General features: G+C 38.6%; 1 protein-coding gene across 3 annotated transcripts in view; it reads right to left on the bottom strand.

The window, feature by feature from the left end:
• The window catches only part of PTCH1 (patched 1), a 67,637-nt gene that overhangs the window by 10,990 nt on the left and 29,228 nt on the right, over positions 1–27,419 (bottom strand). For all 3 annotated transcript variants that reach the window (XR_012635497.1, XM_074931569.1, XM_074931570.1), the window contains 12 exons: positions 27,032–27,163; positions 26,559–26,714; positions 25,837–25,935; positions 24,392–24,517; positions 17,324–17,442; positions 15,256–15,655; positions 14,449–14,758; positions 8,857–8,999; positions 6,634–6,817; positions 4,838–5,118; positions 3,164–3,301; positions 76–218 (listed from right to left, as the gene is read on the bottom strand). Coding sequence is in view for 2 of the 3 variants with exons in the window: in XM_074931569.1 (XP_074787670.1) it covers positions 76–218; positions 3,164–3,301; positions 4,838–5,118; positions 6,634–6,817; positions 8,857–8,999; positions 14,449–14,758; positions 15,256–15,655; positions 17,324–17,442; positions 24,392–24,517; positions 25,837–25,935; positions 26,559–26,714; positions 27,032–27,163 (2,231 nt within the window). In the remaining variant the exon portion in view is untranslated. The remainder of the gene's footprint in view (positions 1–75; positions 219–3,163; positions 3,302–4,837; positions 5,119–6,633; positions 6,818–8,856; positions 9,000–14,448; positions 14,759–15,255; positions 15,656–17,323; positions 17,443–24,391; positions 24,518–25,836; positions 25,936–26,558; positions 26,715–27,031; positions 27,164–27,419) is intronic.

Below are 27,419 nucleotides of genomic sequence, written 5' to 3'. Positions count from 1 at the left end.
AAGTGACTAAAAATTTTAAAAAAGCATGCTTATTTTTATTTTAAAAGAAAGTCAAGTTACACACAAATACTTTACCTGACAATAAAATCAAACTCTGATCCTGCAAGCATTAACACTCCAAGCAGAGTGGACACAGCCCCATCCAGCACCGGTGCAAACATGTGTTCCAATGCAAGGACAGCCCTATGGTTCCTGTCTCCTATGGCAGTTAAAAATGCCTGTAAAACAATTTAACAGACAATTGTTAATTAACAATTAACAAAAAACTGTAAATCCAGTTCAATAGACAGATGCGTACAACCTTCCAAACAGCCTCTCCATAGCATGCACAGATTTTTGCCAGTTAATTACTTCAAACAATGGTTCCTGAAAGTATCTCTACAGCTGGCTAACCTTCAAGAGAAGGCCTGTTTCTGCAGTCACACCAGACAGCTGCTGCTGAAGTCACATGAGCAGAGGAAGCATCAGTTACAGAGTCAAGCCATAGTAATAACTTTGGAAACAAAGCCTGCTTGCATTAGTAGGCTTTTGTTTCCAGCTTTGCTTATTTCTACCTACAAAGAATACATTTCATGGTGAAATCTCTTGAAGTGTCAAAATTACAGGGGTACAGCTCTCACTCTCGTGGGACTATGGTTTCCATTACTTTTTTTAACACTTTAATTTCATTCAAAATGTTTTTTTTCAGCTTCTACTACTTCAAACCTAGAAGGCCTATACATATAAAATAGCCTGTGGAACAGCACTAAACACAGTGGTGCCTGAGCAGCAATGACTAGTGAAATATCTTTCTCCTTCCAACTTCTTAGTGAACAAGCCGTATCAAAAACACTCAAATGCTGTTGTTTCATATGAATTTGTCTTGTTTGTGTATGACTTAAGGGTTTAAGAAGACAAGAACCTGGTTGACCTTATTCTTGTCATTTATAACAGAAATTCTCTACTGCCTATTAAGATATGAGCTCAAGCAGCTATCTTCTTCTTGGTCCTGGAATTTCAGTCTCTCTTCTCTAGCGGCCTATTTTCACTTATCTGACAAATTCGGGGTGAAATGAGTCAACACATTAAAAAGTTACTTGGTGGGACAAGCAGACCAAAAATGTGTACACGTGGAGTGAGATCCTCAACCCTCACTTCCATAGCTAGCCAAATCATGTATTATTAATCTTTAAAAAGTGGTCAGTGGAAAACTAATGTATCCAGGACATTTTACATTTGCATATACATAAATGCATAAATACCCCTCAGTGCAAAGGCAGCTGTCAATGAGAGGACTCACATAAATGGGAGCTACGGGATCTGACCCACAAACATATTAACAAGTTATATAAACATATGTATATATATGTAATTAAAATATGCATAATATAGGAGTCTACTATTGATTCAGAATTTATTTGCACAATCCGCAAGTGGACTGTGAAACACTCTTAAACAAGTTCAAGTAAGTTCTCTATCAACAGTGCCAGCATTGCCTTTTTTGTTTATGCAACACTGGTTTGACTCTTTATGCGAAGGAAGTTCTGTGAAGGTCAGGACTGCTGCTATCATTTGAGCAATGTGAAAAAAAATGCAATTTTCAGTTTGCTTGGCATTCACCTTCAGCCACAAATGATTTGTATATACATCCCTCTCTCTCTCAAAAGTCCTGCAAATTAGGTTAGTTTCCTCCCATTTAGAAACAACTGTTTTGTTCTTTTTAATTACCATTTTCCTGTTTTATATCTTCAGTTCTAAGAAGCTGTCATTTCCTTCTTTCTCTTGTACACTGTTAGTTTCTGGTAACTCCCAAACTACTGCAAGTCCCAGCAAACAGGTCTACCTCCTAAAGCCTATTGATAGCAGCAGGGACAAAAAGACTTCAGGGACCCAGTTGATCCTCTGTAACCCTACCCTACTTTCCTTAAGAATTTCTTAAAATTGTTCTTTCCATCCTGCCACTTTATGTACCCCAACTCTGTACATCATCTACAAAGTGTTCTGAGGTTTTAGCCATCTCCAGTGTGCTAAGATCCCACAGTACCTCCTCTCTTTTTCACTGTCACCAGATCCTCTTAGCAGCCTACCAGTGCTCCTTTTGAGTCTAAAAGGCCTGTTGCATTCCCATCCAACATCACCACCACTTTCTAGCCCACTCCCTTCAATTCTTTTTGGATTGCTACAGAATTAATATATTAGAGATTATGGTAGAATACAAGCACCTCCTCCCTGAAATGATCTTAAATATATATACTCATCCTTTCCAATTTTTTAATATAGTAAAATTCAAATCCATGAAGACAATGATATCCTTAAACTATTCTGAAATAGTGATTAGAACAGCCTTATAGGAAGACGACTTAAGCTGAGTGTGCAGAATGTTGGAAACGCTCTCAAATGTGAACACAGAAAAACAGCGCTTTATTATTTATCACCAAACAAAGCAAGATGAGTTCTGTATATCTTGAACAAGCAAAAGTGCCCCTTTGCAAGCGCACTTGTCATTTCTACTCATTTTTGCACATCAGGTTAGCTAAGCTGGGTGACAAGGTGCACTCTAGATTTGGACACTTAATCTTGAAAATGTTGAGTATCCTTACATAAAACATACTTTTGCTCCCCGTCTGCTCCTCCTCATTACACTGCAAAACTATTTTCCTACAGACTGTGTGTTTGAGGCCACTATTAATAGCTGATGGGTTTTGAAAAGAAGGTGCAGATTTTTCAAGTGGAAAATGAGTCCAAATACATTAAAATTTTAACGGTTCAGAGAGATCAAATGACACTATATGTGGTTTTGAAAATCTCCTTTAAAGGCTTCTCTTTCACAAGATACAGAATCTACGTGCAAGAGGGAACAAACAGCTACTGGGGCAAGAGTGAGGCTGTAGACAAGAACCAGAAGAGTCTGGACTGAAGTAAGGTACACTAAGAGTTCTGCTTTGTTTGTGTATTTGCATCACTCAGACAACTAGTTATCATAGGTAATGTATCCCCTCTTATCTACTGGGAGACTGACTCAATAGATAAGAACTACCTCATCAAGATCAACTCCATTCTATCAAGACAAACCAAAACACAAACAAAACTGTGACCAATTTCCTTCTAAGAGACATGTAACTGGTTTGTGATCCTAATATTGCCACCATTTTATTTTAAAATATTTAGAAAATGCTTTACATACCAAAGCAACATGAACAGTGAATTCCACACCAATGCCGACAGACGCAATCAGGATAACCACAGGCACTGCACTCAGCTTTATTCCAATTAGACCCATCATGCCAAACAGCTCCACAGTCATCAGAGCCAGGACGACCACCTAGACGATTTCAAACAGCTGTTAGTAACTTCTTACACTCCAGACAAATGAAGAGAAAGATATTTCAAAACAACATGATGACTATGCAATGTACTCCTCAAAGCCATCCTATATTCCCAAAGGCAAGCTGCTTTTCCTTGTTTTGTTGTGCTCAATGGCAATGACTTGCTAAGGAGCCAGTTTAAATTACACTCCCAAGAACCAGTTAACAGACCAAGCAACAATTTTGTATTGGTTACAATTTATCAGTGATCTGACAAACAATTTATTCTTCCTTATCATGGATGCCCCCCCCAACATACATTTTTTCTTTTTCATCTGTTTCTTGGACAATCCTTCCAGAAAAAGTAACTTTCAACTACCTGTAGCAGAATTCTTTTTGTAGAACTGCAAATGTGAGTGAGAATGACATTTGAATAGGTTTGAAGCCCAGAAGAAAGTGAATGCCATAATCAGCTGATGCGTTTCAGGTTACAGAGGGGCTCTGAGCTTTTAAGATACTTGGAGGGATTGACACAGACAAAGAAAACAGTTAAATCTAAGGGAGAGCTTTTATTTTTCTTTCATCTATCCTGTAAAAAAAAATAAGGAAAAGGGAAGGGAGGAAACCTGTAGAACAAACTTTAAAAGTTGCTAAAGCCAAGCAGGAAAAAAAGATAGACATAAAAGCAGTGGTGGACTCTGAAAATAAATGCCTTTTCCAAGGGAAAAAAGTATGCACTACAATAAATGATTTTATAAGCTAATGAATCAAGAATAATAACATAAATTGCTTGATTAAGTGCTATGAAAAATATTCTAGACTAAACATTTACCTTTTAACATACCTGTCGTATAAACGTACATTACAAAAACTAGTAACTGTTTTACACTTTTCTACTTTTGGCATTTTATAAACCATACGATAGTTTATGGAATTTAAACACAGGAACATTATCATTCAATTTAACTTGAATGTTTACTGAGAGGCTTATGGTGCCTTGCAGAAAGCATGGAGGAGTATTTTCTTCAGTTTATAATTTTATGTCTCTTCCTCCTCAATAGCTCAGTTACACTCTTTCCATAGTGTGTACCATACAACATAACCATTTCAGTTTTTCCAGAAAGACTACATTCAGAAATCAGTGGGAAAATTTACGGGCAAGCTAGTCACAAGGCGCTGGCTTGAAAAATAACTATGTCTGATAAAAGGGGAGAAGGAATAAATAATTAGAAATAAATGTAGTATTTTAAAAAGCTCTTTATTTTCCTCTGCGTCTTTATTTCTCATGTTAGTGTGCATCTGAGCAAGGGCAAAAGTTTATATACCTTTCTAAGAACCTTTAAAGCTGCAAAAAAGGTGGCTAAAGGATTAAGGTTATTAAGGTTTGTACCTTTAGCATGAACCCTACCCCCTCAAGTTGAATAAATATATAATGAATGATGCAATATACATACTCCACCAGAGGCCCAGACATAAACAAAACCTTCCCGACTACAGCAAGAGCTATGCTGAAAGGAATTTGACTTCAACAAAGACCCTTATAATAAACTTACAATGATCCCAGCCGTCCAGGGGTTTAGGAGGAAGAGGGCACACACCAGAAACGTGCAAGCCAAAACCACGCTAATGGATAAGAGGAGCCAGTGACGAAGCCCAATGTACTGCTCCCAAAACAGAAACGGGTAACCGTTTGGGTAGCTGGCGATCCCCAGGCTAGTGTAGTTACTACAGATAGCTCTCACTTTCTCGATAGCCTCCACAAAGTCAGAAGTTTCACGCAATCCATTGAGGTAGAAAGGAAACTGAGCATATTCTATGGGCTCAGCTGCTGGAACTAGGAAAAGGGTAACAGTGTTAAAATGTGTGTTTGGAAGGAAGAAGATACACAGAGAGAGCATGATTAACAAAACACTTTGCTCTCCACAGCAAAATGTTTAAAGATGTTGGATTTAAATTTTGCTTCTTTGAAACAAGTGACATTTTAAAAATTCACCAATAAACTGAAAGCTGAAGCAGTACAGGAGATTACTATATTTTACCATGTAGTACAATGGGATGAACACAGTCTCCATCAAGTCCCCAAACAATTTTATGTAATTTAACATATACATTTCAATACACGTATTTAATCCACATCAATGTTACAATGGTTCTTACTGAATACATGGCCAAAAATCCCTAACTGCAATATAAAGTAGATCACATTATCCTAAATATTTTATCCAAATACTCTTCTTTTACACAAGTGCAGCTCCTTTGAAATCAAAGGTCATTTCCCTAAGATTAATTGAGGTCCACTGACACAAAACTAGAGGAAAACTATGTTCAATCAGGCTGGTTGGCTTTTAAGGTTTCCACTGAACATTTTTAAAGTCAGATTCAGAAATCCATGTTCTGTTACTGATATTACCCTTTTTTGCCAGTCATTTGTATAAAAGTAATAGTTTACTAAGGAAATCCATAATTTTTTATCCTTTAATAATGTGAGAAACCAACACTCTCCATACCTCTTACTGAGGTAATGCTAAGTCTACTGTATGATAAGAAAAAAAAACTTGCACAACAAGCATTTTGTTATTGCCGTTGTGTGTTCCAGACCCTGCAGGGTCATTCAGTTGACTTGCTAAACATGATTTGCCCTATTATAATCTCAACTATAAATTTTCATTAAGACAAGACTTGGCTGACTGCCACAAAGCTCTAGGGTTTGGATACACTGAAGCATGGCTAGCTGGTTACCCAATCACATTTCCAAGCACACCAGTCCTTCCCCACATGACCTTCCCCACTGGTGTCCAACTAGCAATCCTCTCAATAAATTGAAAAGTGAAGCAAAGCACTGCCAATTAGCATTGGTGCTCAGAAGACACTGAATGGCATGGAATGGGACTGCTCCCCTACCTAAGCAGTTCTTGTACCATATCAGCATTGGTAGCTTAGCGTATGAGCTAACCTGATAAAAATCCCTTAGGTACTAAGAACTGAGGATAAACATGATATAATCTCAGTGATGGAATTTCAGAATGACGTAGGCAGGAATTTCATTCCATCTCCAGGTGTCCCTCCCATACAGAACTATGAGGTGACACTAAAAAGCAATGCTTACTGGAAGTTTTTAAGGCTTTGAACTGTTATAAAACTAATTTTTCGAAATTATAAAGTCCTGCAGTGGTGCCACATTTGCAGTAGTGCATGGGTCTCCTAAGGCTACAGAGTAACACAATATATTGTCCTGTTTACACTTCTGAGCCCTGTGCAGCATCAGCCAACTACAGAGTTACTGGTTCTTGAAGGAAGGAGTGGGGGCACTTACGTAAACTGTAAGACATTAAGATGAAATGCTACTTACTTCTTAGCCTTGTTTCTGGCATATAGTCTGCTTTGTCATGGACCCACTCCGGGCGGTGAGGCCGGATGTTGGCTTGTGAGGCAGCATAGGCCACAGGGTCATTGCTGACCCAGGCTGTCAGGTAGATGTAGAAAGCATTTGGGTTAATGATTCCATCCGCATCCACCAGACGCTGTTTAGTCAACTGGAAAAATGGAAAAAATTAGAAGTGTTTCAGAACGAGTTTTGGTTTCAGGGCTCTTGCTATAAAACTTTCAACAAATGGCCTGGAGATGCAACATATAGGAAGGGAAAAGCAAGCGTATGAATCTTCACTTGAAGTGACTTATCAGTAAACTATTTTTTGGCAACAACAACAAAAAAAAAAAAATCTAAAAAACTACAGTGACAGTAGAAAGAGGTTATTTATAAATTAGTACTCATATAATATTTACAATAACCACTAAATCAGCAGATGGTTCTAGAATAGACTGAACCAATTAAATCCAAATTCTGAAAGCCTGCAGCCAAGAGTGAAAAACAACCAAGTTGGAGAAACATATTTAAAGACGGGGTAAGAAAACCTGGCAAGAGTCCCTACACACGTCTGTGTGCAGTTAACCTCTGTTGTTAACACTGAAGGAAATGCCACCCAGTAAATGGAGGAGAGCTATAAAAATAAAACAACATCTGTATAAATTTTGCTAACACTTGCCTCCTATGACCTACGTATTCAGAAAATGCCCAGCATCACGAAAGCAGATGAGTGCCCTCTGTTATTTGGGTCACTGTGGGCAAATGCATCTGTGGGGTAAACAGCAGTGGTACACTTCTAGGGTTCTGTAGCCAAATCCTGCACAGCTAGAGATCTGACAGAGGACTCTGTGGGTGAAAAGTATTACTGGGGTTTTTTGTTTTCTTTATTTAAAATTCTGGCTCAGCTCCAGTTTCAGGTCTTTTTAATGAAATGAAAAACAACAGTGACAGCAGTTTTTAAAAAAAGCTGGATTCCAAGGATCTGGATTCAATTAGTCCACAGGATATGCAACAACTGTATGTCTTCAAGCTGTCTATGGAACTGCAGAGTACAGCACTCAGCCCCTGTGGGTGCACCACACTTTTCTCCCTCCCAGGCACAGGAAATTATATCAGCAGCTGCAGTCCAATCGCATTTGTTCTACGGCGTACCTGGTACACTCTGCTAAACAAAATCTCACTGAAGGTTTTCTCTTCAACTTCCCTTTCTTTGCTTAATTCATAGCTGAAGCTTCACTCAGACCTGACAGCAAGTTGCTAAACAGCAGTGTGTTTTACACACCATAGCAACTCTGAACAATATACTCTGTAAATCTGTCACCTTTAATGCCAGAAAAAGAAGACAGACAATAAGCAGATCTGTCAAGAAGCTCATTAAAAAGACTATTTTTCTGCAAGTCAATGATGACTCTAGAAGAGAAGTTACGTTATTGCAGAATTTCTTCTCAGAGGTTTGAAATCTAATTTTAGTGTAAAGAGTCAAACCTAATGTATTTCCACTTACCTATGGCTACAGCAAATGCAGTCATATGCTGTGACAACCTTGCAAAAGAACCTCAGACATATTTTATTTAGGCAGCTCAAACAACTGCCATTCTGAGTTCTACAACAGGTTACCTGTATTTACTGATGATTGTTCAAGAATATGATACAGCATGCAATGATTTCAGTCCCCTTCCACTACCATTCACCAAAAACTTTTTTTAAATGTTATGTTTCGCATAAATTGGTAGGAAGTAACCAAATAATTGCAAATGCTAGATTCAAAGCCACAGCAGAAAGCTGAGCAAAGGTCAACCCTATAAGGCAATTCGATTCAAATCAAAAACAATGCCACTTAGGGCAATAAGGCTAACCTTGGCTCTGTCTGGCACAGGATCAGACTCCATCTACCTATGCATGCAGCAAAGCATTCTTCACAACAATTTCAGCAGAAACTCAGTGTATCTGACACAGGAGCAGCACTGTACACACGCCAACCAGCAATAATCAAGGGCAGGTATTCATAGTGTTGATTTTGAACACTTTGCAGCACAGGCCAGACTGCAGCTAACAAGTAGCTTCAGCAAAGTCAGTGAGCCCATGTAGTAAGGTGTAACTCAGGCATTCAGTACATCAAGATAAAAAAAGAGACTACAACATGCTCTTTGCATCTTCCCCTACTCCTGATGACTAGTGTATTCCTGTACATGGACTGTGATACAGTACCTGGCTGATGTCAATGGGTTTCGCTCGGTTGCCTGTTTGTACCAAGAGTTTGTAAGCCAAAACAGCATCATCAGATCCATTTTTGTAATTGTTGTAAGTGATCTTCCCAGTTTCCCAGTCACTGTCAAATGCGTTCTGAAGTCCTGAAGAGTAAAGGGAGGCAAGGGGAAGACAGAAAAAGCAGGTAAGCAATCAATCTTAGTAATAAATTCCAGTAGGAAGAAAAGAAAAATTACTCTTTTTCATAACTGAATCAGGAAGAAAATTACCCATCTTCTGCCTCCTAAATTTGGGGCTTCTCATTCACTGTCAGTATGTGGGAAGGTAAAAGTACCAGTTGCATGTCCAGTATTTTACCCAAAGAAAGGAAGGGGAAGCAGGAAAGTGCAAGTGGGAAGCCTTAAGAGTCTTCCCACGTTGTGCAGACCAGCAAAGCTAAGCTAGCAAGCTGCAGATGCAATGTCCACTGGGGTAAACCATTTTCCCCTCAAGGCAAAGAGGAGATTTTAGATGGGATTAGGACCCTCTGGTCCCACATCCTTCTTAGAGCCTTTCAGAGCATGCTAGCACTCTGTCTGGAGAAGTATATGGGGAACAGTTGGGCCTGTCTCAACTAAAAAGTGGTTTTCTTCATGAACCCCAATTACAGGATCATCAAATTCAAAACTCCATAAGCGTATTTGCATTTATCACCTCTTTCATACACACCCTCCTCAAAACAAAGCTGAAGTCTTGCCCTGTCTTGGATGGTACCAGAACAGAAAAGGGCTGAGTTCGGCCCTATTCCAACATCACTGTCTACCATGGACTTAGAACCAGAGGAGGCATTTAGTCCATTATCCAGAAGGGAAACACTCTCCATACTCCCCTCTGCCTCACCAAAACCCTGGCCAAGTGCACTAAGCCACAGAGGAAGACACACACCGCTCTCATTAACTGTTTTGGGCTACTGCAGAGCACTGAGGCAATAGCTTCTACAATATAACCAGAAATTCCACTACAAGGGGAAAAAAAAAAACACACTCAAACTTTCAACTTCAAACAGCAACTCAGCTGCTCCTTGAGCACAGCGTGAGTGAACACGATTTTGTCAATTTGTTCCATCTGTTCAACTTGTGCAGCTAATACAAGTTGTGGGATCTGCTGCCAGCACATGTAAAGATCACAGCCAACACCTATTCACTCTCAACTGTTATTTTCCTCCTTGCCACCCTTCAAGGGGGAGGGAATACCTCACAGCACAAATTTGGATCAGATTTAGTACAGGAAGCCACAGCCCAGTACAAGGAGGCTCTGTGCAAGCAGATGACAAACCGCATGTCCAGGGAAGGAAAGGAAAAGGCTGGGGAAGGAGGAGTGGTGGTGGAGGAAATCACCAACCCACCTCACAGCTGTGCTGAGGAGACATAATGAAAACCATCATCACAGATTGGGTAGGTTAGCTAAAGATATATGGAGATAAGAGCGCTGGAAGAGAAAATGCACCCAGTTGACACTGCTTCCAGGCCAGAGTACCTGCTCCCATTTACAAACTAATCACCTCTCCCTTAGAAAACTGCCCCACATGTTGTTCTGACAAATCACACCCACTCACAAAGCCAGCAGGCCGAGAACCAAGCAATGAAAGAAGCCTGCCAGATCTCCACATGCAGCCCTCCAGCACCTGCCCAGGAGAAGGACAATTTGCCATCAGGTTTTTCTGGCATGACCAAAGGACTTTGAGGCCCGCTTTAAAAAAGCAACATTTGCTGGTGCCCTAGGAGAGGGTAAAACATTGCTTAGGATGTGCAAAAATACCAATCCATCCCTCCTGTGCCAAAAAGCAGCTCTCTCACTGCTAGGGGAGAGCATTTGTGCTATCCTACCAATCATGTGAAAGACAACTTTGGGAATTTAAGAGGAGGCTGTCTAAAAAGCTCATGGGAAAGGAGGCCACCAAAGAACAGCTTAATTTACAGTAAAAATGGCTCCCTTCAGCAGGAGGAGCACACAAATTGCTATGTTAGACAGCACGTGGGGGCAGAGCTTTCAGACTAACATCCAACCCCTGTCAGGGGGCTCCACAGACACACAATAACAAATATATCCATTGGCATGTGACATTACCAATTTGTGGTTGGAAGGTACGTCGAAGAAGGGCATGCACATTTAACATTACTGCAGTGGGTGAAAACTCAGCTCTCTTGCATCTCCACTGTTCTCACAAGTTTGGTCATCCCTCAAACCCTGCTCCCTTTTACATCTTTGTTTCTCAGCTGGCTTAACCATTCTACGCTCTGGGTTATTTTATCTCTAACCTTGCTGAAACTGGAATTCTGCAGAAAGAACACCAAGAAATCACTATCAGTTGTTCTTAATTTCTAAAGAATTTCAGAATTTCAATAATTAAAATATCCCAACACTCTGAAATTAGAGTTGCTGCTTTCAAAGCAAATACTCCTTCCATTACAAACTGTTCATACCAATGATTTAAGAAGACATTTTAAATGTTTTAGAAATGGGATTAATTGTTTATGGCCAGAAGGATAAAAGTAACTTGTTGACCTCTTTCTGCAGAAAAATTGTAAAAATAAAGGGAATTTAAAAAATCTTATATATGGGATTTTTTTTTGTATCAGGAATCACTTTTGCTTAATTCTGCAGAAGAAAGTGAAATCCTCCAAAATTATGTGGGAAGCAGGAGTGGGGTTAAGGAGAGAATTCCTACTGACTCATGTGAACAGCTCACACCATGAAACACCAGATAAGATTACACTTTGCAAAAACAAACCTAATTACAAGCCATCAGGGAATTCAAACTACCTCATTTACATTCAGTCACTTATAAAAATAATGTTAACATTTCCAGTTTAAATGAATGATTAGTGTTAGCTCTTCTGCTGCATTTTCAGTAGCATGCTAACGTGATATGATACCAGAAAGCAAAATACAAGGGAATGTCTGAAAAAAGAAGTGCATTAGGTTGAAGGCACTCCACTGCTAGTAAACGAGCAGAAATGTAAAGGTATGACCAACAATGCCTTCTTGATAAAAAATATCTTTGTTGTTGTTGAGGGATCATTCTGCCAGATGAACACGTGTGTATCAGAAGGCCATCAATACCCAGTGAAGTAGGCAGGAATTAGCTGTGAAGTTCAAAGTTGTCCCAACTTCGATTATCCAGCTCCTCCAGCATAAAGATCCTCCCTGAATCCAGCCTGAAACTGTACCTTGTTTGCAAATTCTGCTTTCATCTTCCCTTCCCTTTATTCCCTCAACACCAGCCCCAGTTGGTAACAATCAGGTATTACTGTCTTCACCTTGAGATAACACCCTAACTATGACAAGTGTAGCAGCTTTTAGCATACCGATTTAGTTCCCCCATTACAGCAATGCCCTGCACCATTTTAAAACATAACTTCTGCTGATACATCTCAGTATCCTCCTTTACTGCTTTGTGAATAGAGTTTCACACTCTGTGAAGACAGCCCTCTACAAAGCAGCTGGTTTGTATGAATTATGCCCCTCTTGGGGAAAGTGGGTTAAGGACATAGACCTAAATGCTAATTAGTAATAATAATGATTAATTTGCAAGCTGTGGGTGATCAACAGGCCAAGCAATGAGTCTTCCATCACAGCACTAGCCCACTCACTTGAACCACCACAGAAGTCTCCCTGTCCAGCATAACATTTTTGCTCAATGCATCTTGTCTGTACACCCAGGGTACTACAAATACTCACAGCTCCTCTGGTGGAAGAAAAGCAGAGGATAAGGTGGAAGGACAGGCAAGCTAATATGGACTGGAAGGGGAAATTAAACTATGGGCAGTGAGAACAGGAACACCCCTAAGAGAAGAGCAGATCTGGAAATGTCACATATGAGCATGGACATATAGCATGGAGGAGACATGCAGGCCCCTGGCATTGTTCCAGGGCCACACAAACAGTCCTTAGCATAAGGAGGTGATTATGAAGAGGGTACATAGGCATCCAAAGTGGAAGAGGTGTGGGAAGGAACGTGGTGGGCCTGAGAGAGGGGCAATGGGAATACAAGCACCCCTGAGAGCAGCACCAAGTGGGCTAGCCTCCAGTGTTTCCCTCTTGAGAAGCCAGAAAAGGGGCAAACCCAAGGGCACCTCTTCCTGACTTTATTGTTGGCAGAACCGTGCTGAATACATAAAGATCCTGAACATGCTCTCAGATTTCCATCTCCCTCACATGTTTGGGGGTGGGGTGGAAGGGGGGACACCAGAGACATTTTTTCCTACTGTTTTGGAACAACAGAAAATACCCACAAAATAAATAAAATAAACAGCAGAAGTACAAGAGAATTTAGAGAAGCATGTAGAAAGATGCTTGCTTAGAAATCTAGAAAGTATAGTAAGGTTCAAATCCAGCAAAACATCTAAAAGCTATGTTGAATTTTCTTTCTGACAGCAGTACCTTCCCTTACAGCTCAACATGCTTATGTGAGCAAATTATTTTAAGTAAAACTTCCAGTAAGTAGCCTGTAATGAATGGATCCAATTAAACAAACAAAGCTAACAGCTGAAACACTGCTTTGCATGTTTTATCAGTGCATTAAACACACAGGAAACTTGATCATTTTGTTTAAATACATCACTTAGATGCATCCACTTTCCTAATGTTGCCCGACATATTTTCAGAAGGAGTAAAATACCCCAAATACTGTTAGTTACCTACATGTTCTCTAAGAATCACCAGCTGCACTGATCATCTGTAAGCAGTTAAGGTTAAAATTTACAGTCTCACTAGGCCAGCACAGTTTATTTTTCTGTTGGCAAAAGTTTCCTGGAGATTCTCCCAACAGAAAGACAGAGGTAAGACATAAGTACTCCTGGGCAGATTGTGTTTGCTGTTAAATTTGCTGAGATGTGACAGTACTATTTATTTTAAATACAGAACGGTTATTTGTCTCAATATGTGTAATTATAGTATCTTTAATAAGCTGACTTCGATATAATTATCATCATAGTATCTGAAAGGCCATGCCTTCTCTTGCCTTTCCCTGTCCCATTACAGTTAAGCACAGAAAAAGCAGCACCACAGAAAGTGAGGATACTTGACTGGAAATCTAGAATGTATAGTTAAGTTACCAATTAAATAAAACATGTAAGCCACACTGATTTTTCTTCATGCCAGCAGTCCCAGCTGAAGCCAACAGATCACTCATGCTGAAAGTTAAGCCTGTGCCAAAACACATCACCAGACAGGGACTTTTTATTTAATGATCTCAAAACACTCAGCAAACATTTATTTTCCCAAGACAGTGGGCCTATTTGGCCATTAATTATAAAGCAGAATTCCTCATTAGCTGCTCAGAAATTATTGGCATGAGATGGTCTCTCATGGATATAATCTCTTAAATGCTTCCAAGCTGTCTTACTAGGGAATAAACTTAGCCACAAAGAATTTAAGTGATCGGTTGGAGAAACTGCGAGTCAACATGTGAGTTCAGATCAGCACCTACACATTCTCCCTCCTGCTCATAGTCTTTAATCGTGTGACTGTTTTCAAAGAGGGTAGCGTTACTAGCATGAACAAGTGGTTACTACTGTAGAATTATGAAAATTTCATGCAACTCTCTCTTACCTTGCAGCCAGTCTCGAAAGTAGTGCAACCACATTTTGGGAAGCTGCCTACCCTCTTCCAACAAAACATACGTCACATTGCTGAAACTTCTGTGAAGTTCATAAAGTAAGTGCTGGACATTTGGGTAGTCTGTTTTCTGTGTCACAATATACATGTTGTAGAACGAAAAGTACTTGAACTGTGCAGCAATAAAGTCATATTCTCGTGTTTCCCGTGGTACAATGTCTGTGAGATCTAGTCCATCTCTCACCCGGGTAGTTCCATAAAGGCTGAGCCCAAGTAAACCCAGAAAAAGAAAAATAACCACAATCTGGAACAGAAAACGGAAATGCATTTTGTTTCAGGTTTCTAAAGAAACTAACAATTTATAGTGGCACACACTACAAAGCAAGGTTCAAAATTAACACTCATCAGCCTACTTAAAAGCTTTTATTTCTTCTTTGTTTTTTTTCCATACACATACATGCTACAAGACTAAGCTAATTTGTGCTTTATTGAAAGGGTTCTGCATCATGAATGAGAAATTTTACCATAATAAAGTTTAAAAGTGGCTTTACTTTCACTATTCACAAGCTTATGTTACTGAAAGCCACCAAAACCCTCGCTCATAACTTGTATTTGCAAAGTATGTCTCTACAGCACTCGTTAGATAAAACTTTTGAAGTATGAAATTAGCTATAAAATGATTAAGAATTATTATTCAATAAGAATTCTACTGAATCCTTATATTTAATACCACTGACAGGATAATTTTATTACTGGGCAGAAGTCTATTTTTGAAAAAGAGGTAAACAGTTCCTCGATTACCTTAGCTTTTGGTTTTAGGAGGAATGGAGCGTAATGATTTTCTGCAAAAGATGAGAGTGTCCACTTCGTACAGGGTGGCTCAAGGCAATGCATACTGGAGTCTGAGAATTGGGAAAGCAAATCCCTCGTCGAGCTTGTGCTTTCTGGGCTCTGGCAGCTAAGATTATCTTGCGTCACTGTCACGGGCTGCACAGATATTTCTGAGCGAGGCTCTGCTGTGGTGTAGTACACCTGCGTATGAGGATCGTATTCTGTGCGCAACTGCACTGTAGACTGCATTGTAATCTGAGTTTCATGTGCAAAACTGTGACTGCTGTATGGAGGTGGAGGACTGTAGCAAGTATTGTCATTTTCCACATATGCTTGAGGCTCAATTTGAATCACTCTAGTGACACACGGACTGTAAGAGAAGAGAAAAACATCTGTTTGCATTTAGATATATCTGTATTTTAATTAAAAGAGATAGGATAACCTGCTTCCATCTGAGACTGCTCCTACTACTATTAGATGGTTTATATTAATTAAGTGTAATGCTTTGATGTAAATTTTATTGTGCACCTTTAGGAAACACTTCTCGGACATGGTTCAAAGTGTAGGCCTCTGAGAATACATGCACTTTTCTTGTGCTCAGGAAAGAAGGAACCAGCATCTGTCTGAAGACACACCTACCCACACCACTCCATCAATTACACATGCTAATCAGGTCAATATTCAGGTAGTGACATGCAGTCTAAATGCACAATAGGTGTGTGAGTTTGCATCTATGTGCCCATGCTGAGAACTAAGCTATTTAGATCAAAATGTAAACACCTGACATACTGAGTTCTTCTGTTTAGAACTATTAAAGTAACTGTTAAATAATATTTGGGCCTTCTGGATAAGGTCTCAGACTTTTGGGAGGCAGGTTGAAACCACTTGCCATACACTGGCTGAATGTTTTAAAAATTAAGTAAACACATGCAAGGATTAATTCCTAGGAAGGATGGGCAACATGAACAGACAAAACTACAGAAATAATTGATCCATTTCCTTTATTTTAGTCTATGCAAGACCTTAACAGATACTTGTTTATTTAAAAACTGGAGACAAACCTCTTCCTGTACACGAGAAATTACAAACTGATGATAGAGAACGGTATCAGAGATTTTCCACCAAGTGGACAAATCCCACAACACCAAGAATGCAGAATGATGCCTACCTAAACAAAGTAAGCTCTCAACTGCCTTTCTTTATATGTAATAAATATGGAATAAATGGAAGGTCCAATTGCCCTGTATTTCTGAGAATCAGGGTGCCAACATTTAAGCATATTAGGCCATCCATGAATCTATGACTGAATCAGAAACAGAAAGTATGAGTCCTGGCTTGGGATCAGCTCTCTGTTTTAATCACTCCCTCAAAAACAAATTTAGGAAAGTGCTTTCTCTCTTTGACATTAAACTTAAAATATCAAACTGTATCAGCTCCTGGGTGGGTGTAAAAGGCTAAGATTACAAAGTGGGTTCTCCACATCCTGGTCATGATGGTAAGAGTGCATGTGTAGAAATGTAGCTGATCCTCCTCATTGTGGGCAAAACCAAAAACTAAGGTAGAAAACAAGCTTAACTGATGACAGTAGACTGCTCCTAGAACCACTCAACGCTCACAGCTGGCTGTGTATCAGGTAAGAGTCTGTGTATGCACTCTTTGGCATGGCACTATTACCATTCTAAATTACCATTGCTGTCATAACAGAAACTTTATCATGCATTACCCTGTAATGGTGCTGATAATCCTGCACTCCTCATAGTCTTATGAAAAATCTGGTTAAGGGGAAGTCCTTTTACAGTTCATACATTATGTATTTAAGTTTAAAAGCATAAAAAGCATACCTATTTTAACTTTTCCCCTCAGTGAGGTAAAAATCAAGATAGCAAATGTAAATCAGACACTAGCAATGGAATCATAACAATAACATATTGACCCCATTGCAATGAAGAACTCCCACTCCTGACAAGGAATGGTAGTACAGGGAATGGTGACTCCAAAAAGGACACACCTCACATATCAACCTATTACACATTCTCACCTTGTAAAACAGCAGAATATATCCAGTCTCCTGTCTTCCCGACGATAAAGGTCCATGCTCAGGATAGCAGGAAAAATCAGCAGAACCATAGCAAAGTTGAATACGACCACAACTGCTGCCTAGACATCAATCATAGCAGAAGTGATGTCATTACTAAGCTTCATGTAGGGCATCCGCTTTACTACACATAAAACTTCAATTCTTATCCCTTTACCCATTCATCATGTCAACCCATGAGATGCTTTCAAGCTTTTCTGTGAGGAAACTAGGAGATAAACTTTTACACTCCCATTTCATTATGGTAGGCCCACTGTAGTTAATTTACTTTAATAATAAACTTCATATTATTTTAATAAAGCTGTGCCTGGAGATGTGACAATGATTTTTTTTAAGTGGAAAAACAGGGACAACAACAAATAATACAGTTGCATGAAATTCTACCATATTTAGAGTCTCACAGTGAAAATTATGGAAGAAAAAACAAACCTGGAACTAAAAATGAAGTTTTCACATTTAAGAGATCTGAAGTAATTTAAGCATCACAGTAACATTAAACCACATTATTCAATCAGAAATAAAATAAAGGTTTAAGTGGATTTTAATGAAACTGTTCTATTTAGTAAAGTATTATGCACTTGATGTACTTAAAAGTCTAGACAAAAAGAATACACTCAGGGATTATTTTTAAAGGAGAATCAAAATTAATCCAAAACCACAAAGTAAATTTACATATTAATATGCTTAACAGTCCTGTGTTTAACAAGACTTGATTAATGAGCCAGTCTACCAAAATGAGTCTTAAATTGGAACAAGAATACATCTTAGATTGGAACAAGAATACTTGGTTGAATTTGCAAAGCGAACATTATGTAATGAAAAAAATCAACCTCCCCACCCACCCCCTTTCAAACCGTACTTCAAATCCTTTCCCACACAGAGATTCCCAGAGAATCTCCATAAACATATGTGGTGCAGCATCTACCATTATTATTAATAGTATTTATTTGTAATGCAGAATTGTTAAGAGTACTAGTCATCACAAAGCCTGGACACAGATGGATCTGGAAGGTAGTTATAAGAGTAGGAGAGACACTGGGAAAAATACGGTTGAGCCATCAACAGGTAAAAAAACTCCCTGAAATTTTTCTATTTATCTTAGATAAGCAGCAACTATCTCAAAAGTACCCTAGTTTCATGTTAAAGAAATCATATAAACTATCAAGTGCCTCCACCTGTAACTTCTGAAGTAACAACTGCTTGGGTTAATAAAGGCATAAAAAAATAACAAAATATGGGCTACAAAAATGAAGTTGCTGACCTAATATAAATAGGCCCTCCTTAAACAAATGGCTGCATTTGATCTTGAAAAATCAGACCTCAAACCAGCAGAGCTCAAAAGATGTCATATCCAAAATCCATGCTTTAAAAATTTTTGACTTATATGTAAAACATAATATAAATTGCCTAAATAATGCAAATTTAATTTTTGTGTCTCTTTATCTGTGAAAATCAAAGTACTAACTTACTGAATGATGTTTAGGGTTCAGAAGCTGTCAGAGCATCTAAAAAGCCTAGATACTGGTTTTACTTTTCTGAGAATGACAGAACCAACTAGTTACGTAAGTATTTTCTAGTCATTTCAATAATAAATATATTATATACAGAACTGTTTTTTATTGGTGTTTCTCTTTTGTTGTCTCCAGCCTGCTTGAAGTAAGAGTTTGGTACTACAGGTTGTCTGTAGACATAACTACTAAAACAGAATTTATCTAATACTTAAAGGAAATTAGATTTTAGCCATCTTTGAGAAAAAAGATTCAATGCCTATTTAGTGATTTATAAATATCCACATAGAAAGGTATGTAAGGTCATAGCCAAGACTTTAAAATTAAGTTATTTCCTTTTGATCCTCTCTAGAATTAATTGAATCTGTCAGAAAAACAAATGACTGCTGTTGCAAACAAGGTGTTTGTTGGACCTGGTTCATACAACTGCTTTCTTTATTGCTGCTAAACCAGAGAAGGTTGAATCACCCATATAACATGAATAATTAGTTGTGTCTAACCAAGATCTTCTATCAAGGATCAGCTAAGATTTATTGAGATTTGGAAAAAACAGCTGAGGCCTGACTCAGTAATTCTTACCCCTCCCAGCACAGCTGAAAAACTAACAGGAGTCCTCTGTTCCAGCTCCATAAACTTCAAATGCTTCATGCCTTATCAATTCCCTTTGTAAACCCCAATATCCTTAAACCTCAAATGCCACTAAACCTGAAAACTAATCCTTAAGTGTATGGTAGAGACGCCATTCATTATATTCACATTTGATTTTTTAAAGTATCAAAACTAATCCAACAACACAATAAATCTGCCTGTTAAAATGGCATCTCTTTTTAGAACAACTAGATTTTCCATTGTGCCATTCCAGTGTTGATGTAATAACCCTGCAAGTAAAATATTTTTAAACAACCCTCTCTGTTCTGATTTGTACTGAAATAGATTCCTAGAGCTTAACACCACACTTTCTATATATTGCACACTGTCTCTCCTTTACCCACTTTCCCTGCATTTCAAGGATGTAACAGTTTTCTGTTTTCACAATTAAATACAGAAAATACTGTTCTTGTATCAATTCTGATTTGTTGTCCCATCAAGGAAACACCCTGTGACATGATAAAGAGAGGGAAGGAAGAGAACTGTTGAGGGGTGACTCAATCTCAGAGCTGATGCATCAACAACCTCTTCCCTTCCCAATACCATTTAGATAGCTGGTGGCTGGGAATGGGAATGTATGACAAATGTGACCATGTCAATACCCACAATCTGTAACAATTACACTGACTGGAAAAGCACCAACAAAAAACAGTGGTAGCAGAGCTTGCCAGTACAGGCAATCTGTTAGCAGCACAGAAGCTGACAGCATGCTTAGGATTTTGGGGGACAGGACATCTTCTCTCACCCCTTCACAGATGAATGGTCAAATGGGAGATGAAAGGGTCTCAGACCATTTCCTGAAGAAATCAACAAAGGTAAGATTAGTCCTAGAAGGGATAAAATGGGGCCTACTCAAGGGTGTAAAATGAAAGCATTCAGTGAAATGAGATCAGAGAGTAGTAAAAATACTCCATCAATCAGAAAAAAACCTGTTGATCACCTCTCGAGAAATATGCTTTGCTTTCTGCATCTTTCATAATGCACAGTCTAAAAATATTATTGCTGCTGCAACTGTTAACAGAGACAGAAGAACAACAGTCTGTGCTGTGGAGGCAGCAAGGGGAGATGCAAGGCAGGCTGGTAGGCTGGGGCCCCGCTGAAGGTATGTGCTGCTATGTGCCATTCCTGGCAGCCCACCCAAGGAGAACGGGTGTGCTGCATAGCCAGAGGTGATGAACAGACGAGGAGGTCTGTCAGGGAAACTTCCACCCTAACTGCTGCCTATCTGCAACTCCCTCTGACAGCTACAGACTCAGATCCCCCTCTTCCCCCTCCCCGCCCCCCCCCCCCCCCCCCCCCCCCTTTCCCTTAGGCTTTAATTTTGCTTGTTAAATTCTTGTGTCAGGAACAGGGAAAAGTAAATGACATGGGTAAAAGGAGGAGGACAAACCACTTCAGCAGAGTAAGATAATTGAATGAGCTTAGAAACTCTGATTCTTTCTCTCCACAAACCCACCACCACCACCTGGTAGCGCACTTCTACATTTAGGAAAAAACCTTGTCATTCTTACAGTGAGGGAAAAAGTTACTGCTAAGACCTAATGGGAAAAGTTCCACCCCTACTCATTAGTGAATCCACAACCTCTCCTCTGCTGTTAGGGGAGGAAGTTTCTGGTGCAAGGGAAGTTAGATGAATTTTTGTGAAGCTGTACTTTTTCTTTCCTGGGCAGAGTTTATTTCCTAATGGTGTCCAAATAGTCCATCTAAGAAATAATTCAGCCCAGCAATAGTGACACTCTGCTTTGCCTTCCTTCATTTATACTCAAAACAAAGAGCTATGTTTAAAACACTCCTACTGCAAACTTTCAAAAACTTTCAGTGGATTTCTCTGATAACCTCCTCCTCCACCACCATTCTAAGAAATGAAACACATTTGAAAACTCAGGACCTATTACTTCAAAGCCCTGAGCAGTCTTACAGGTGATTCTTGTGACTAAGCATCTGGGACATGTTCAGCATCTCAAAGCCCTAAAAATGCTTAAATAAGGGGCTAATAAGCTCAATAAATGAAAAACATTAAAATGGTGAAAAAGCTAAACCAGTCCCTATCTGCATAATGGAATTGATTTTTAAAAAATATCATTCTCAACAGAACTGATTTCTATTTTTTTAAAACTCCACAAGAGCCAACCCTAGCAAACTCCTTAGACAGCAAGACAACATCAGAACTGCAGTGTTTGAGTTCCATAAAGTAAATGAACAACTCAGAGGTATCAATGAACTGCTTTAGCTGCCAGAACAGAAGCCGAGAAAGAAGAAAGCATTGATATGCAAAACGTGAGTTTCTAAGTAAAAGTTGGGCTTGCAGATGCAGGAAATCATTTATTCTCCCTCAGCAGCTGGGTTACTTTTACAGATAGGGGGCCTCAAAAGTTATGGAAACTTTGACAATTATCTTGCAATGTCTTAAGAGAAATGAATGAAAAGCAAAACAAGGTCAAGAGCAATCCTTTTTTTAAGCCCATCTGTTAAAAATACACTATCTAGATGAGAAGATGGCAGCATCTGTGAAAAGTAAATGCAGTATTTCATTGCTTTCTAGGTCTTGCTAGGAAGCTATCAAAGACACCAAGGACTTCTTGTTTAAACAAGTCTGAGAAATAGGGAGAGGGAGGAAGAAGACTGTAAATAAAGTAATCCATATATAAATACAGACCACCCACCAAAATCTGGTATGGTTATCTGATTCTGAATGCTGTAATGAATGTATCACCTGATTTTGGTTTTACCTGGTGAAGCTAGGCAAAGCAAGTAATCGATGTTTTTTTCTAAAAACAATGGATGATATTTTAGTGGTTCCTAACTTATACATATCAGTGATACACACTGCTCTAGCATCAATAAATCCTCATTACACGTCTCCAACTGCCCTTTTTTGGCATGTTTTTCCATCTCATATACATATAAAGGGTTACAATGTGCAAACAGGGACAAATTACAGATGCATATGAGAAAAGATTGAGCAACTCAGACATTCTGGACACCCAAACGTTCCTACACATAGATTCCACATTAATCACGGCCTTAAAAAGGACTTTGATCATGATGTTTTTATTCTGAATAATATCAGCACGTTCATACATGAATATGTTGAAATCTCGCTGGAAACTTTTTGTTTGTCATTTTGCTATGCAGACTTCATTTTCTGAAATTTCAGTGACTCAGTCTACAGCATGGCAGCAGGCAAAACTAAAAGACTTCAGGAAAGGTATATTTAACTTACACTCATATTACAGTAACAATTACAGCTGTTGTCTCCACATATGTTCCAAAGGCAACCTACCATGTACTTATGTGAAGAGAACAGAGCAAGGCTAAGCAAAATTTGATAAGGTAAGAAAGAATCAATTTTGGTGGCTCCACTCAACAGCTTAGCAGTGCAATTAGGACAAAATGGCCCATCTCTTTTAGTACTTCTTATGAGAAGGATCTAGGCTGAAGTAACTTCTGTAAAGCACAGGTACTACAAAGCCTGACAAAACAAGCATTCTCCTCATTCCTAGTGAAGATCTCCAGTATGCTGTTAGCTGCTTAAGATATACATTGAATGTCTGCAATTGGGCCACAGCTTTAAGAGACATAAATAACTTCTTCCAAATGAAGAAGTGATACACTTTCAAAAATATTTACACATTGACACTGGTCTTTGCCATGAAATAATTATAATGCCAAAAACAATTCACTGTCACATTACCTGTAAGAAAATACATCTAGGTTTTGGCAAATCAGCAGAGCTAAATACTGCTAACCATTCAGGATTCAGTTGCCATAGACATCTGCTTAACAATGCAAAAAAAAATGAGGCCTTTACTTTCTCTATTACTCACTACCAAATTGCCTATTGAAAAGGGAATGGTAAACAAATTATTAATGCTTATTGGTAATATAACTGCAATTGCAAACAGTTTACCATTTTACAGCTTAATGCAGGTGAACTTAAATGCCTGAAAACAGCAGTATTTGTCACATGTGTTAAGAAAAACTATAGCCCTTGCTTCCTGTGGGTAGCCAAGAGTTCCAGGAGAATGAACCAGGTTACAGCAGAAGAAAACTAACTACGGAAAAAGTAGTCTGCCTGCTCTGCACCAAGGTCAGACAGAGCTATCAATTGCTTGTGTCAGGGCAGAAACACTCAAAACTTTCTTCAAAGAACCTTTGCCTTTTAGAAGAAATCTTTTTCTGGCATCCTTAATATTTCATATTCCTGAAGCTATATTATCACAAACAAATACAAGACAAAGAGACAAGGGGAGAGCGAGCGATACGTGGTTCAGCACATAATATTGACATTTTTCTTTCAAAGCAGTTGGAATGTAAAACTCTTGAAGTCTTCTCCAAGTTTGCTAAAATTACATTGGGAGTAAGGCAGTATAAACCACTGCAGTAAAAATCAATATAGCAAATCCATATTCACTGCTGTCACTGGACATTGGTTATAGTTATTAAAAGCAGCAAATTGGACAAATGTGAATGAAAGGATTAAATTACTACTGTGGAATGTTACAGTACACACTACAGTATAGTCTACTCCTTTTGACTGAAAAATGCCAATCTTTCTAGAGACTTGTTTCTGTTTAGTTGCATATATCTTGGTTTTTGCACTCAACCCAGCTGTGATGAGGCAGGATATTCTTTCACCTGCTAACAGGATGTGAGAGACTCCAGGCATAAGAAATGGGAGGAGCAGAATCAAGGGCAGACAGCAGTTGATATTATCCAGATCTATGGTAAACAGTGATCACATACCTGCAGCAGCACTGAACACAGACTTTAACACTAACACTAACCAGTATCATCACTGGCCTTCTGTGATGGGACCATGCGTAAGGGCTAATAAAATAGCGTGTAAACTTACTTGGAGTGAAAATGCTCGTAAAGCAGGAATAGGGATTAAGGCAGCCATAAAGAAAGCAGTAACATTGCTGATAGATGTAAGGGCTACACTTGCTCCTGTTCGCTTCAAACATTCACCTGTTCTGTCCTGCAAAACAAATGATGTATCTTAAAAGTCAAGTGAGTAAGCCCATGTCCTACAAATGAAGTGGTCATCCTACAGATATAACAAGGTAACAGTGAAAAAATACTACAATGAAATTCTAAATACAAGTGTGCATTTGAGAATATGGGAGAATAAACAATATACTAAGTATACTGTTCAGGAGAAAAGCAGATGACACATCAATTGCATATTTTTTGAGTGTAGAAAACATTATCAAAGCTGATTCTATCTTCAGAACACAAAACTAAACGGATACTGACATTATATCAAATACATCTGTAATTAAGTAGGATGTATTTTCTACCAGTGGAGTCACTTGGTGTTCTCATTTTCCAAACAAAATAAGCATGTATGAGGAGCACAGAGGCATAACATAGCGACACATCTTGAAGAAGTATGTAACAAAACAATAAACAACCCAAATCCCATGTGCCACACACAAAAATCACAGAGAAATCAAGATAAACACACAACCATTTCCCAACCCAACAGGCTATTTTGAAGCATATGGAGGTTATAAAAGTGAGGTTGTAATGCCCGCATTCCAAACCAACTGGAAAGAGTACGTGAAAGACATTACTTGTACAAAACAGAATGTGCATATATATACATATATACACATTGCTTTTAAATGGTTTGTACTTTGGATATTAAACTTTGGACTGAGGGTAAAAAGGTCAATAAAAGGAGAGGATCATAAAAGTGACGACACCTTAGATTTCATCACAGTATTATGTTACACTTTGAAACGTCATGGTCAATTATAAACATCAGAGAAGAAAACCAGAAAAATATACAAAATAACTTAAATGTAAGGCTGTAACAAATAAGTAAAGATTGATACAAATAAAAATAAATGTTTGTTTTCTAAGCTGTCTTCCTTCTCTTTCTTTTCACTTCTTTTGTGTTCTTCCATTAAAAGCATTCTATCATTTAATTGTCAGACATGTATTTTGAGTTTGTTCCTAAATTTACATCAACTTTTGCTGAAATTTTGGGCAGAATTTGGATGATGTAAATTAGCCTTTTTGTGACAGCTCTACATTAAAATTGCCAGATAAAATAAATCTAAGACGCTTAAAAAAAAGACAAAAAGAATGTGAACATTCCAAAACATTCTAGATCAAACACATTGCCATCACTTCCTATTCTGACAGAAGAATTTCCAGATCCTTGGAATAGCTATTGAGAAAAAAAACCTATTGTTTCTAAATCACTACTAATTAATACTGGATACAATTATCTTTTCCTATATGAAGTCTTTAGTTTTACCTTCCCACAAACCCCCATTTTGTCATTACCTCGAATGGAATTCTCTTATTCTGCCCTGTTTCGCTAAATGCATGTGCCAGAAGGAAAACATCGTCTACACCAACTCCAAGAGCAAGAAAAGGCAAAACCTTGGTGGAGAAACAAAACAACAAAAAACAAGAAGGTTGTTTTATGATCTGCCATGCAGCTAGCCATTAAATGGCTAATTAAAGCAACTTTTACATTACACTGTACACAAATCCAAGGGTAAAATGAAAATCAAAAGGATGCAATACAGCTATTAACTTTTATTCCGGAGTACTGCTAAGGAACTTGCAGTATGTCATTTACAGGTACAGAATCTCTCCAGAGGTAATTCACATTCTGGGTAGACAAAGAATATAACTTGATAATAATTCAAGTTATATTCAAAATATTTTCTAAATTTGCACATCCTGATATATTCAGATGTAAAGACAAAACCTGCAGTTTATGTACAACTGATGCCTCCATTCATACTGGTGGAAAGAAAAATCAAATAACCCAGAGTTTAGTAATTACACAAACTACATGTTAGCTGCCTTTTTCTTTAATATAATTTGGCAGCATGATCACTTAATTTCTCACAGCATAAGCTATGAGATAAGAGAAAGGCACAAGTAAAAACCTAGAGACAAAACACTTTGGCAGATTTTCTCCCCTCAAAAATTCCGCTGTGTCCATTTACTAACAGTACTTGTAATTTAACAGCAGACTCATGTCTCCTCAATACCTGAGTTGTGGCAGCATTAAAGGAAATTCCAATCAATGAGCACAGGCCCAATCCTGCAGCCACTGAAAGTGCAACCAGCAAGACTCCTGCCAGCCCCACGGCACCCTGAGACTTGGCACAGTCCCACCGCAGCATTGTTAAACAGGCGTAGGCAAGCTAAAGCAAGGGGGGGGGGGGGGGGCGGAGAAGGAGTCGGGGGGGGGGGGGAAAAAGCAAAATATTAGAATGTATCCTTCTCTAACAGCTCCCTCTCACCACCCAAAATACACATCCTTACAAACATTTTTAAACAGAATAGACACATCACAGATGTTACACAGAGGAACAGGTGACAAACCTGAGGCAAAAGTTTACAAAGTAGCTTTTATTTTAAATACGCCTAAAATGTCCTGGACTACTCACTGCTAACAATAAAACAGATATTTAAGCCCTGCTCTACTACCAGAGAAAATTAAATAAATTTATTTTATTACCATTAGTAAATAGCCACTAGCTACTCTGATAACACTGACATCAGAAAATGATTTTAGGATGTCATCCAAGGTGGTCGTAGTAAAGGAGAGCACCTTCTGAGTGGAGTTTTGTGCAACACTTTGATGAACAACCTATGAAGAGAAAAATAAAACTTGGTGTGACTAAAGAAAAAATTCATTACCATCTTCTACAGCACACATCTGAAATCAACTACTTTTGCCTTAACATTCCTGCGAAAGCCCACACCCTACATAAAGATTATGCTGATGCTACACAAATGTGTTTGGTAATTACTTCTTGCAAGCTACTGATTATCAGACAAGAATTTGCATCCTTCAGGAAAGGCTACTGCATTCCCAGCCCATTCCAAGCATTCAATTGAATCCT

The sequence above is a fragment of the Athene noctua genome, chromosome Z (assembly GCF_965140245.1).
Source record: "Athene noctua chromosome Z, bAthNoc1.hap1.1, whole genome shotgun sequence".
Lineage (NCBI taxonomy): Eukaryota > Metazoa > Chordata > Aves > Strigiformes > Strigidae > Athene > Athene noctua.
The sequence above is the reverse complement of the archived record's forward strand: the minus strand, read 5'-3'. Positions and strand labels throughout refer to the sequence as shown.